This window comes from Carettochelys insculpta, chromosome 3 (genome assembly GCF_033958435.1).
Source record: "Carettochelys insculpta isolate YL-2023 chromosome 3, ASM3395843v1, whole genome shotgun sequence".
Classification (NCBI taxonomy): Eukaryota; Metazoa; Chordata; order Testudines; family Carettochelyidae; genus Carettochelys; species Carettochelys insculpta.
In genome coordinates, this window is record NC_134139.1 from 209,092,018 (window position 1) to 209,104,706 (window position 12,689).

General features: G+C 65.0%; 1 protein-coding gene across 3 annotated transcripts in view; it reads left to right on the plus strand.

The window, feature by feature from the left end:
• Window positions 1-2,128: 2,128 nt before the first annotated feature.
• The window catches only part of KIF3C (kinesin family member 3C), a 63,758-nt gene continuing 53,197 nt past the window's right edge, over window positions 2,129-12,689 (plus strand). For all 3 annotated transcript variants that reach the window (XR_012645159.1, XM_074991527.1, XM_074991525.1), the window contains exon 1: window positions 2,129-3,721. Coding sequence is in view for 2 of the 3 variants with exons in the window: in XM_074991527.1 (XP_074847628.1) it covers window positions 2,315-3,721 (1,407 nt within the window). In the remaining variant the exon portion in view is untranslated. The remainder of the gene's footprint in view (window positions 3,722-12,689) is intronic.

Sequence of the window (12,689 nt, forward strand, 5' to 3'; positions counted from 1 at the left end):
GGTTTGGAAGCTGAAAGGCCTTCCAATGTCTGAGAGGGAAGAGGCAGGGAAGCTGCTTTCAGAAGCCTGACATGAACACCACTCCCCTTTGGAAACCACAGAGCCTGAACCACCAAAAAAGAAAACCAGCCATCTCTTGGTGGCATCTGACTCAGAGCATGAAAATGAACACGCCTCAGTCCATACTTTGGCAGTAAGGAAATTCCCCTTTCACAGTCCACAGTATAGAACCCATGACACACAGTTAAGCAGTTCTGAATGTGTCCGGAAGGGGGCCCTGGGACACCCTCAGAAACTCGCCTGCAATTCATGGCGGTGTTTCTGTTGTGTGTCTCTTTATCATCTGCCTCTAAACTCTGAATTTCTTCTTCCAGCAGCACATGATCAGGTGTGTTCTCCTCCGTGTGGGGGCAAATTCACTGGTGTTCAGTCCCAGCTCTCTCTGCTACCCACCCTTCTCCGTCTGGTGCTCAATTAACATGGGCCACAGGCAGGTGCTCATAAGACAGGGGACAGTGTCCTTCTAACACCTCCCGCAGCTGGGGGACAGCCCTGTGCTCAGGGGCCACTCTCACTAGGACATCTCACTTTGTACTGCTTGGTGGCAAAGGTGAGGTCCAAGGTGGCCCCAGACCAGTCGAAAGACTGATTGTATCTTCGAGAACAAGAAGTCCTGTGGCACCTTATAGACTAACAGAGATTTTGGAGCATAAGCAGATGCATTTGACGCAGCAGGTCTTTGCCCATGAAAGCTTATGCTCCAAAATACCTGTTAGTCTATTAGGTGCCACAGGACGTCTTGCTGTTCTTGAAGATACAGACCCACATGTCCACCTCTCTCAGACTGATTGTAGAGTCCCAAAGGGGGAGTGCACCTGTGCTCAATCCAGAGTAGGACAAATGTGCTGCTACGGCCTGAGCGAATATGCCAAGGAGGGAGCTGTAACAGCCTCATCTCCTCTGCGCAGGGGGTGTAGCGGGGACATGCCATGCAGGCTGTGGCAGGCTACGCTATCAACAGAGAAACTCCTCACCCACAGGACACACAAGCTGCAGCCAGGCTCTCCCCAGGCCCCATGAGCCTGCATGCAGCAAGGATCCTTCCTGGTTTCACAGGCTACACCTCCAGGAGGGACTGCAGCAAATCTCACGCCAAGCAGCCAAGGGAGGTGGCTCGTGAAAGCGGATGATTCGGTGAAGCTGTTCATGCCCTTGTGTGTCTGTGGCACATTCGTACGTGACGTTATAAATACCGGCTCTGGCCCTGCATTGCAAGCGCTGTGGTGCTGGATTTCACAATGGAAGGTGCGCTCACCTCCCAGGCCGGCGACATGAGCGAAACAAAGGAAGAGCCACGTCGGGCGCCAAGCCACGTCTTAGGGATTTGTCCGAGGTGCCTCCGCAGGGAGCCTGCCGATGGCCGAACACCCCCAAAAAGGGAACAAACCCGCCGCCGGGTGGCACTTCAAAGATTAACACAACGACTCACGAGGTCCCGGGACAGGCCCCGTCTTCCGAACTTCTCCCATCGTTCCCAGGCCACCTTCCAGGCCCCTCTGCACCCACTGCGGGTGCAAAACCAGGGAACATCGTTACGCGACCAAGGGAACCGCGTGCCCACTTGGGAAACCCCAGCAGCCGCGTGGCCAACGGCCCAGTCCAACACCCCGGCCCCTCACCTGCCAGGGTGACCCTCCGACCCGCCCGGGCCCTCTAACCCCTCCCTGTGCCCTGGACCCCCACCCGCGCTCTGGCTGGGTGCCAGCGGGCACCGCCCGGCCTGGCAGAGCTCCGCCTGGGCCCGGTGCAGCCACCCTCGCAGGCTTAGGAAATGCCCCCCAAGGGCCGGGCACAGAACAGCGGAGCTGGAGGGGCAGGCGGTGGGTGTGGGGGGAGGTCCTCGCCCGCCTTCCCACGGCGCTGCGGCTGCCCCGGCCCGGCCCGCACGTGGGGCGCAGGCGGCGGGGGGTGACCCCGCGGGGGGGGCCGCCCCGGGCGGGTTCGGGGCTGCAGCGGCCCCGCCCCACGCCGGGCCCAGGCGGACTACAGCTCCCGGCGTGCCCGGCCGGGGCGGCGCCTGCCTCCGCCCGCCCCCGCCGCCCGGCGATCGCAGCCCCGCAGCCGCAGCCGCAGCCGGAGCCGGAGCCGGAGCCAGGGCGGGCAGCGCTGCGCGAGCCGAGCGCGGGATGAGCCGGCCCGGGGCTGCTGCGGCTCTGCCGGGCCGCGCCTAGTGCCGCCGCCGCCCGCCCCGGGGAGCAGCCCGGCCCCGCGCGGCACCGCCCCGCCCCGCCCCGCGCCGCGCCGGGGGCGCAGCATGGCGAGCCGGCCCAGGAGCAGCGAGGCCCTGAAGGTGGTGGCCCGCTGCCGCCCCATGAGCGGGAAGGAGGAGGCGGCCGGCTGCGAGCGGGTCTTGGAGATGGACGTGAAGCTGGGGCAGGTGACCCTCCGCAACCCCCGGGCCGCCCCCGGCGAGCTGGCCAAGACCTTCACCTTCGACGCGGTGTACGACGCCAGCTCCAAGCAGGCCGACCTGTACGACGAGACCGTCCGGCCCCTGATCGACTCTGTCCTGCAGGGCTTCAACGGCACCATCTTCGCCTACGGCCAGACGGGCACCGGGAAGACCTACACCATGCAAGGGGCCTGGGCCGAGGCGGAGAAGAGAGGCGTCATCCCCAGCTCCTTCGACCACATCTTCACTCACATCTCCCGCTCCCAGAACCAGCAGTACCTGGTCAGGGCCTCCTACCTGGAGATCTACCAGGAGGAGATCCGAGACCTGCTGGCCAAGGACCAGAGCAAGAAGCTGGAGCTGAAGGAGAACCCCGAGACGGGCGTTTACATCAAGGACCTCTCCTCCTTCGTGACGAAGAACGTGAAGGAGATCGAGCACGTCATGAACCTGGGCAACCAGGCCCGCTCAGTGGGCAGCACCAACATGAACGAGCACAGCTCCCGCTCCCACGCCATCTTCGTGATCACGGTGGAGTGCAGCGAGGCTGGCCTGGACGGAGAGGACCACATCCGGGTGGGCAAGCTCAACCTGGTAGACTTGGCTGGCAGCGAGCGCCAGAGCAAAACGGGGGGGCCCGGGGAGAGGCCTAAGGAGGCTTCCAAGATTAATCTCTCCCTCTCAGCCCTGGGCAACGTCATCTCCGCCCTGGTCGACGGAAAGAGCACCCACATCCCCTACAGAGACTCCAAGCTGACCCGCCTCCTGCAGGACTCCTTGGGCGGCAACGCCAAGACCATCATGGTGGCCACCCTGGGCCCAGCCTCTCACAGCTACGAAGAGAGCTTGTCCACCCTCCGGTTTGCCAACAGGGCGAAGAACATCAAGAATAAGCCCAGGGTCAACGAGGACCCGAAGGACACCCTGCTGCGGGAGTTCCAGGACGAGATCATCCGGCTGAAAGCCCAGCTGGAGAAGAGAGGGATGCTGAGCCGGAAGAGGAGGCGAAACAGCCGCAGGAAGAAGGCAGTGGACGGAGAGGCCCCGGAGGCCGACGGGGAGGAGGACAATGATGACGGCCTGGAGAAGAACGTGGAAAACTACTTGCAGGAGCAGAAGGAGCGGCTGGAGGAGGAGAAGGCGGCCATCCAAGATGACCACAGCCTGGTGAGCGAGGAGAAGCAGAAGCTGCTGGAGGAGAAGGAGAAGATGATCGAGGACCTGAGGAAGGAGCAGGAGGCCACCGAGTTATTGGCCACTAAGTACAAGGTAGGAGCCCGTGTGCTCAGTGCACCAAGGGTTTGCACGGGCAGCCTGGGGCAGGCCGTGTTTCACTGGCCTGGCTGGTGCACTACAGCCTGGAGGCCCAGGTTGGGCCGTGCACCTGCAGCATGGCACTGTGGGAGCTAGTCTGTTTAACTGCTGGCCTGCTGGAGAGTCCTTTCCTGTACCCAGGCCACTGGCTGCACAGTGGTCAGGCTGGGCCTTGCTGGCTGGCCTCCTGCTGGGGCAGGGCAGGGGAGGGCCCTTTGGCAGCGGCTGGCACGTTCAGGAGAGGGCTGAGTTTGGCGTATTCGCCCGAGTCCCCTCCCGATGACAAAGCTGTTTGCGGCGGTTGTGCTCCGGTGATGCTGCAGAGTCGTGCCCAGGGCCAGGGAGGGGGCTCCCAGACGCACGCTGGCCTGCAGCACCAGGGCTCAGCGACAGCCGATTGGAGCCCCAGTGCCCGATGCCTCCCTATTGTCTTCCCCACGTCCTTTCGGCTGATCCCGAGGTGGTCTGCCGGCAAGGAGCTGCAGACCCGTTGCAGCAGTGTGCTGCCTCAGGCACCTGTCACCCACCCCCAGGGAGCTCCAAACCCCAGAGCTTCCCCACACATCAGGCCCCCCACCCCTGGCACCAACCGGAGCAGTCGCAGTGGGAGGGGATTTTGTTTTACTCTGGGTTGGCTCTGCGGCTGCTGCGGAGCAGACGCTGTGGTGCAGCACCTAGGATCCCGGAGCCGGGGCCAGAGGCTGGGACAGCTTGTGGCTCCGGCATGGGGACTGTGTGTGTCTGGGGCGTGGCTCATGGCCTGAAACCCAGCACTCCCCCTCCCGGTGCATGCTGCTCTTTGCAGGGCGATGGGGCATGCTGCAGGGACGGTGCTGGCTCCCCTGGGGACTGGCACTGGAGGGACCTCCCCCAGGTCTGGGCTTTTGAAGCTGAATACTGCTAGCACGTTTGTTATGGGGGGGGCAGTGTCATCACCTCCAGCTGGGGAAACTGAGGCACAGTGCGAGGCAAGCACTTCCCCAAGGTCGCACAGCAACTTTTGCTGGAGAGCGGGGAAAGAGCCCAGGAGCCCTGACGCTCGGGGCGTTACATCACAGCTTCCCCCGGTTCGTGCTTGGACGGACTCCCCACCCTCCGCGAACATCCACGCTGCTGCCTCTGCTTACCCGGGTGGGAAATGGGACCCTGTCCCTCTGCACTGGATGGCAAGTCTCCCATGGCGTGCGCACCCTAGAACCAGCTGCTGGTGGCTGTGATTCTGGTACAGGCCTTACCCACCCAGGCATCTGCCCAGCCTTTGGGGCGAGAAGCACGCCAGCGTTCCCCTTTCAGTGCAGCATGTCCGCCCCAGGCAAGGGCCTTGCTATCCAGCCCCACTCTAAGTGCTTGGGGTGGAGATCCCTGCAGGGCCTGGGCTGTCGGTGCAGGTCCCTCAGGCCGACCCCTCCCCTGCTGCCCCTGGGGCCTGGGGGGAGTTACTCTTGCTGTGGGTTTCTCTTACTGCCTCTCCTGGGCATGGAGGAGGGGGTGGGGTGTCTTGGGGCTGCGGAGGGGTTGAGGATCAGGTGGCGGTCCTGGTGGGCTAACGCCCCGTGTGCCGGAGGAGGCTGGGCGTGGTTCGGTAACTCCTGGCTGCCCCATGGGGACCCAACATTGGCTGTGATCTCTTTGTCTGCTTTCCCTCCGTGGGGTTGCTTTGGGGACTGGGTGTATTTGGGGTTCCTAAAAGCCACAGTCACCTCCCCACCCAAGTGGGCGGCTGGGGCTGGAAGCTGCAAAAATCCTGTTGCAGAGAAATGTTCCTCTTGGGGCCGGTCCCTGAATCTGGCCCTGGTGGGTTTCCAGAGCGGTGCTGTGGGATGTTGGGAGCCCAGGCCCAGGGCTGGCAGCGGGTTAGTTCCGCGCCCAGGTACGGTGTCCCCAAACCCAGCTGTGGATGGAGTGCTGCACCCAGGGTGCGCTTGAAAGGTGGCTCCCTGCCCCCCCCCCGCCCCCCGGCGGGAGCTCTGCCTGTTCCACGCCCTTCTTCCCCCTGCCCCAAAGGGGGCACAACACAGCAGCGCCCCCTGGTGGGGAGGCTGCCAGCGCAGCCGGGCAGCTGGGAGTGTGGGGGGAGCCCCGGGCTGGAGGTGCAGGGCTGGCCCCTGGCCAGGTGTGGGCTGCAGCAGGAGGGGGAGGTGTGGTGCCTGGGGCTGGACTGGCAGGAGGGGCACGTCCCAGTCTGCCCTTTGCCTGGGGCTGGCTCTGTTCGTTCTTTGGCGCCCACGTTCTGCCATGCCGGGGCCCTGGGCTGCCTTTGCCTGCGTGTGATGTGTCTGCAGCTTGGTGCTGCCGTGGGGAGGAGGTCCAGCGGCATGCTGGGGGCTCACCGGGTGGGAACACGTGGGGCAGGGCCGTGGGGCTGGGCCACGCGCCTTTCAGACCCTAGGTCGGGGGGTGGGCGGGCAGGGGCTGGTGGGTCTGTGCACGCTGCCCCAGCCGCTGGCGGGAGCTCCCCAGAGGGTCTTGCTCTGAGGTTTTGGGGGCTGGGTGGGGTGTCTGGTGGGCACTGGGGCCAGGCTCTGCAAATCCTCCTGGAAACCTCTGGGCCCTGCCGGGGTGGCTGTGTGCTGGGTTTGGCTCTGCTCCCTGCTCAGCCCCAGGCCAGTGCTGTTAACACCTGCCCGCGCTGGGGGCTGCTCTGTGCGGCCCCTCCGTGGGCTGTGCCAGCCAGCCCGGGCCAGGCCCCTGGCAGCGTCTCCTGGGCTGGCCCTGTCTTGGCATCAGACCCGTTTCCACACCGGCGTCCCTGGCGTCCGCTGGTGTCGGTTTGTTAGCGAGCTCCCTTCCCCCACTGCCCTCACCTCCCAGCCATGCGCTCCGGGGGCAGGAGGCCGACCAGGGTTCACAGCCCCCCCAGAGGCGGATTCCCCAGGGTCTGGCTCAGCCTGGGCTGGCTCCAGCACTGTCTGTACCAGCTGTCACCTGCCGTGGGCTGGAGGCTGTGTGGTGACCTTGGCTGGCCACTGGCCCCTGCTCTCACTGTGAGGGTGCTGCCCCCCCCCCGCCCCCGCGGAGGCCGACAGGGCCACGGCTGGCTCTGGGGGTGCTGCCCACCCCCCCCCCCCCGCGGAGGCCGACAGGGGCCAGCTGGCTCTGGGGGTGCTGCCCCCCCCCTCACCTGCGGAGGCCGACAGGGGCCAGCTGGCTCTGGGGGTGCTGCCCCCCCCCCGCGGAGGCCGACAGGGCCCGGCTGGCTCTGGGGGTGCTGCCCCGCCCCCCCGGAGGCCGACAGGGCCCGGCTGGCTCTGGGGGTGCTGCCCCGCCCCCGTGGAGGCCGACAGGGCCTGGCTGGCTCTGGGGGTGCTGCCTTGCCCTCGCGGAGGCCGACAGGGCCCGGCTGGCTCTGGGGGTGCTGCCCTGCCCCCGTGGAGGCCGACAGGGGCCAGCTGGCTCTGGGGGTGCTGCCCTGCCCCCGCGGAGGCCGACAGGGGCCAGCTGGCTCTGGGGGTGCTGCCCTGCCCTCGCGGAGGCCGACAGGGGCCAGCTGGCTCTGGGGGTGCTGCCCTGCCCTCGCGGAGGCCGACAGGGCCCGGCTGGCTCTGGGGGTGCTGCCTTGCCCCCGCGGAGGCCGACAGGGCCCGGCTGGCTCTGGGGGTGCTGCCTTGCCCCCGTGGAGGCCGACAGGGGCCAGCTGGCTCTGGGGGTGCTGCCCTGCCCCCGTGGAGGCCGACAGGGGCCAGCTGGCTCTGGGGGTGCTGCCCTGCCCCCGTGGAGGCCGACAGGGGCCAGCTGGCTCTGGGGGTGCTGCCCTGCCCCCGCGGAGGCCGACAGGGCCTGGCTGGCTCTGGGGGTGCTGCCTTGCCCCCGCGGAGGCCGACAGGGCCCGGCTGGCTCTGGGGGTGCTGCCTTGCCCCCGCGGAGGCCGACAGGGCCCGGCTGGCTCTGGGGGTGCTGCCTTGCTCCCGTGGAGGCCGACAGGGCCCGGCTGGCTCTGGGGGTGCTGCCCCGCCCCCCCGGAGGCCGACAGGGCCCGGCTGGCTCTGGGGGTGCTGCCCTGCCCCCGCGGAGGCCGACAGGGCCTGACTGGTTTCCACGCATTGCCCCCTCAACAAGCTTTCCCAGTGCAGCTCGGAAGCCAACCATAAATGCAGGATTTGGATGCAGCTCCCCTGAGCGGCCAAGGTGGGGCCTGCAAGGGGGAGGGCAACAGCCTCCGGGGGGGTGAGGCTGGCACTGCCAGGAGAGCGGTGTTGGGGCCAGGGGGGGTGGCGCGCCAGGCACGAGGTTCTAGTGTGCGGCTGCAGAGAAGGCTCACCACCCTGCCCAGCATTTGCAGCACAGCCCTGCCTGCTCCCTGTTGCATAGGGCTGCCCCCTGGTCTGCGCAGACAGGCCCCTGGCCGCTCGGCTCTGCAGCCCTGTCTTGCAGGTCTAACCCCACTGCCCGTGTTCCCCGGGTCAGGCGTGTGCAGCGGGCTGGCTCTCTGGGCGGCGAGCTGAGCTGGGTGACACCCAGCTGGGCTCAGCCCCCTTTGCCTTCCGCTTACGCACCTGCTGATGCATCAGCCCATTGAGGAGCCTGCTGGGTTCCCCCCGGACTGCATTGCTGGGCCTCCATGCAGCGCACCAGCCTCCCCTGCCTCTCGCTGTGCGGCTGTGAGCTGCCCTGGAGCTCTGGCTGCCCCCAGCCCTGCAGTGCTTCATGCTGAAGGCCAGGAGCTGGAGCGGCCTCCGGAGCAGGCTAAAAGCAGGCAGCAGGCGCTGGCGGGTGCAGCTCAAGTCACAGGGGAGGCTAAGAGAAGAGTCGGGGCCGAGTGCTCTGGCGGGTGGCAGGGGGGAGTATTTTCCTGCCTCGGCAGTCTCTGGTTCCCCTCCCACTCACCTGTGTGGGCTGCGGGGCCCTTGGCTGCTTCCCCTTCCAACGGGGGGCGTCGACGCCTCTCGGAGCGAGGCTCTTGGGTAGGGCCACAGCTGCTGCAGTGCCAGAGGGGCAGCTCCAGACAGTGGGGTGTTTGGCAGGACCACAGTAACGCTGCTGGCAGTGCCCGGGGGAGCGTGGGGCACGGGGTTCGGTATTTAAACGAGAGGGTGTTTCCCTCCACACTGGGGTTGTTCCCGGGCGTGCCGCTGAGGCAGGCGGAGGTGGCTTCAGCCTAGCAGCTGGAACCCTCTGCCTGCTCCCAGCAGGCAACGTGGCGGGCCCAGGGCCACCTTATCTGCTCACTGCTGAGAAACGAGCGAGGCAGGGGCAGAGACTGGCTGGGTGTGCGTCTCCTACCCTGGCGTATCAGCTTCCTCTCCTGCTTCAGGGCTTGAGCCAGCAGGCCCCCACCTCTAGTATATCTGATTTTTCCTACTGGGATAGCATCCCTGGCCCAGGGCCCCATTCCACGAGGCACCGCGTAGACACAGAACCACAGGGCCGGCCCTGCCCCAGGGAGCTTATGGCCAAGAGGAGACCCCACCAGTTACAGACAGACTGCTGAGCGAGCACAAGGAAGCTGGCAGAGGGTAGTGGACAGCACGGCTGGTGGGGGGTCTCAGGGCACCGGCTGCCAAACTGTCGTCACCTTTTTCTGGGTATTGGAGCAGAGGAGAGTTCTAACAGGTTCTGACGGAGGGTCGTGAAGAAGTTCTGGGCTGCCTGCAGGAAGGTCCTCCCTTCAAGGGCCAGGGCCAGCTGGGGAGACAGCGTGAAGTTGCGTGCTGGGAGGCCTGAGGAACGGTGCTGGCGGCTGGGACCTTGGGCTGAGGATAGACAGGAGATGGTGGGTGGGTTGGGGCAAGGGAAGGTCCTCCCCTTCGAGGGGCCGTGGCAGTGAAGTAGTTTGCGTTTGGTGCGACAGAGACAGGGATTCCTGTCTGTGTAGCGTGTCCCACGTGCCCTGAGGCACCACCTGGCTGTGAGGACCTGGCGAGAGCTGATGCCCAGGTGATGGGCCCGAGGGACAGGTAGCGTACCGGGGTTGCTGCCGGAGACGGAGGAATGAGGGCGCGGAGCAAAGATCAGGAAACTTGTTTCAGCCACGTGGAGCCTGAGCCCCTGGTGGGACAGCCACGAGGAGCCGCCAGGGGGAGAGGGCGAGATTTCACAGTGGGCAGCGAGATGGGGCCGGGCTGGTCTGCGAGCTGCCGGCAGGGATGGCAAGGGGGGCTTGTGTGTGAGCCTGCACAGAGGCAAGGTGCAGAGGGCAGTCACGTCCCCATCGTGGTGGTCCCTCTGGCCTAGTGAGCTGCGCAGCCCCAGGTTCTTCAGCATTCGCTGTCCCCAGGGCGTCTTCTCCCAGCCAGAACTCTGGGTAGCGACTTCCTTGGGGCTCTGCAGGCCGGTCGACTAGATATGTCCATGCCCGGCAGGCCTGAAGGCCGAGCTCCCCGATCTGTGCGTCGTGCCACTTAAGGGGGTGTGGAGGAGGTTGGGGGGCCCAGCTGTGGCCCAGGCCAAGCCCCCTGGGGGCTCTGTTCCCAGCAGCGTCTGGGGATCTGGCTGCCACCTATCCTGTGCCCGAGGAGTCTGGTTGCCTGTCCCGTTCCTGGAGCGCCACTCCTAGCCACAGCCGCTGGCCCTGCACTTGGGGCACAGTCTGCCTGCCTTGGCCCCCGGTGGCGGCTCCAGTCCTGCCCCCGCGTTCAGCTGTGGCTCCAGCCTTGGCCCCTGATCTCCCGTCTGCACCCCCCTTGCAGAGCTGGGGTCCCGCTCCTGGTCCCGGCACCAAGGTGGTGGGTGGTCAGGGGTAAAGGGGGGCTCAGGATAAAAAGTTTGGGGGCCACTGCCTTAAATGGCCAGCAGGGCCTCTGACTGGGCCAGCCCCCTCTCCTGCCTTCCCCGAGGAGTGTCTCTTTGCCCCTCCTTTGCCTCCGAGGAGCAGGTGAGATGAGGTCTGCCCGGGCGGATGTGTCCCGGGGGCTTTGGGAAGGGTTGCCAGCAGGGTGGGCCGTGCACACAGGCGCCGGGGAGGGAGGGCGCGGAACGTGGCCTTGCCGTGAATGGAGGCCTGTGTCTGGCGTGCTCGCTCGCTCGTTTAACAAGCACAATACCCGTTAGCGAGTGTCTCCCCACACACAGCCAATGGGAGGGCGTGCTCCAGGCACAAAGGGGGCTGTTGTACTCGTTGGAGCTGCGTGCGTGTGCAGGCGGGATCGCAGATGGATGCACAGGGACCCACTTGCTGTCACGCCCTCCCTGACCCCCACCCCCAGGTTGCTCGCGAGTCCCGGCACCAGGGGATCAGACTCGCTCATGCCAGCAATGGCCCCACTCGACGCTCGCCTGCTGCACCCCACCGTGCCTCCCCGACACGCTTCTTTCCCCGCAGGCAGCGCCGGCACCCCAGGGCTGAGCGCCGTCCCCTGCCGGAGGAGACAGCAGTGGCCGGCCCTCCTGTTCCCCCACCACGTGACACCTTTGTGACGTCTCAGGGGCCTGCCGGGCTGGCAGCCCCTGGGCAGAGCCTCCATATGGGGGCTCTGCCCCTGGGGCACAGGTTGGCACAGCACCTGGAGTGTGGGGACAGGAATTGAGCTTTTGGGTCAGTGTGTGCGAATGGTTCCCTGGCGGCGGGGGTAGCGCCGTAACTCCAGCTCTGGTGCTTTGCAGCACTCAGGGTTTGCTGGGAAAGGAGGGTCTGATTGCCAGCACTATCCCATTGTCTGGGGGACAGGCTGAGGGACCCTAGATTGTTTGATTTGTGTTTGGCTGGACTCTCCATCGCCCTGGAAGGGGCCGGGACCAGCCAAGGGCTGAGGTGTGCGGCTCAGGGAGGTCCCAGGCAGCCACGTGGGCTCTGAGCGCGGGAGGTGTCTGGGTGAGAAGCCGGGTGAGGGGTTGAACGGTGTGTCAGAGCTCCCCAGAGCCCAGCGCCGTACATTGGCCCCATTCCCGGTCAGACCCCAGGGCGGGTTCGGTGTGAGAAGTGGACTTCACTTTGCCCAGAACAGCAGGCGGTTGTGCCGCTCTTGAGAACGGTGCCCCCCAGATGTGACCGCTGGAAAGCAGCGAAAAAACAGAGGTGCTCCTGTTCCAGCTCCTCAGCAGGGTCTGAGTCTGAGTAACAGCAGCGGCCAGCTCTGTTTGTGGGCGGTACAAAGGCCATCACCGCAGGCGAGCGGCCGTGTCAAGCAAGTGATGAAGGGAAAAGCGTGTCGTGCTCTGAGTTCACCCAGCAAACGAACAAAGCACAGCAATGCCCTCCAACCTCCGACTGCAGCACCACGCTCTGATGACGCAGGGCTTTTTGTTGGCGAGCTCCTTGATAAATTGACAAAACAAGGCTCTGCAAGGGATTAGCGCGTGACAGTGGAAAGGAACAAAAGTGAATCTGGGAGCTGAGTGCAACATAATCACAGCCAATCTGATTAGCGATGGCCTGATGTCACCATGCATAGTAAGTGACTTTAACAGGCTCATTACGCCGTGCGTGGAAGCATTTGCTGTAAGTTCCGGGAAGGACAGCAGTCGGAGGTTGAAAGAGGAGATTAGGAAGTCCCCTATGAGCTTGTGTTGATGAACATTCTGGGTATCTGGACGATCATGGGGGGGATCATGTTTAGGACTATAAGAGAATTCAGAGAAGAGCTAGGTAGACTCGTGGAGGTTAGGTCCATAAAAGGCTATTAGCCAGGATGGGTATGTGGATATATAATTGAGTTACCCATCTCCTAGAAGTGGAAGGGGCCTCAGGAGGTCATCTAGTCCAGTCCCCTGCCCTCTTGGCAGGGCCAAGCACCATCCCTGACATTTATTTGTCCCCATCCCTAAACAGCCCCCTCAAGGATTGAGCTCACACCCCCAGGTTTAGCAGGCCAAGGCTCAAACCACTGAGCCATCCCTCCCCTGGCCGTTGCCTGGTAGGAATGGTGAGCCTGGGCTCTGTTTGTCAGGGGCTGGGCGTAGATGGCAGGAGACAAACCACTTGAGCATTGTCTTCGGTCCACCCCCTCTGGGGCAGCTGGCACTGGCTACTGTCGGCAGACAGGATCCT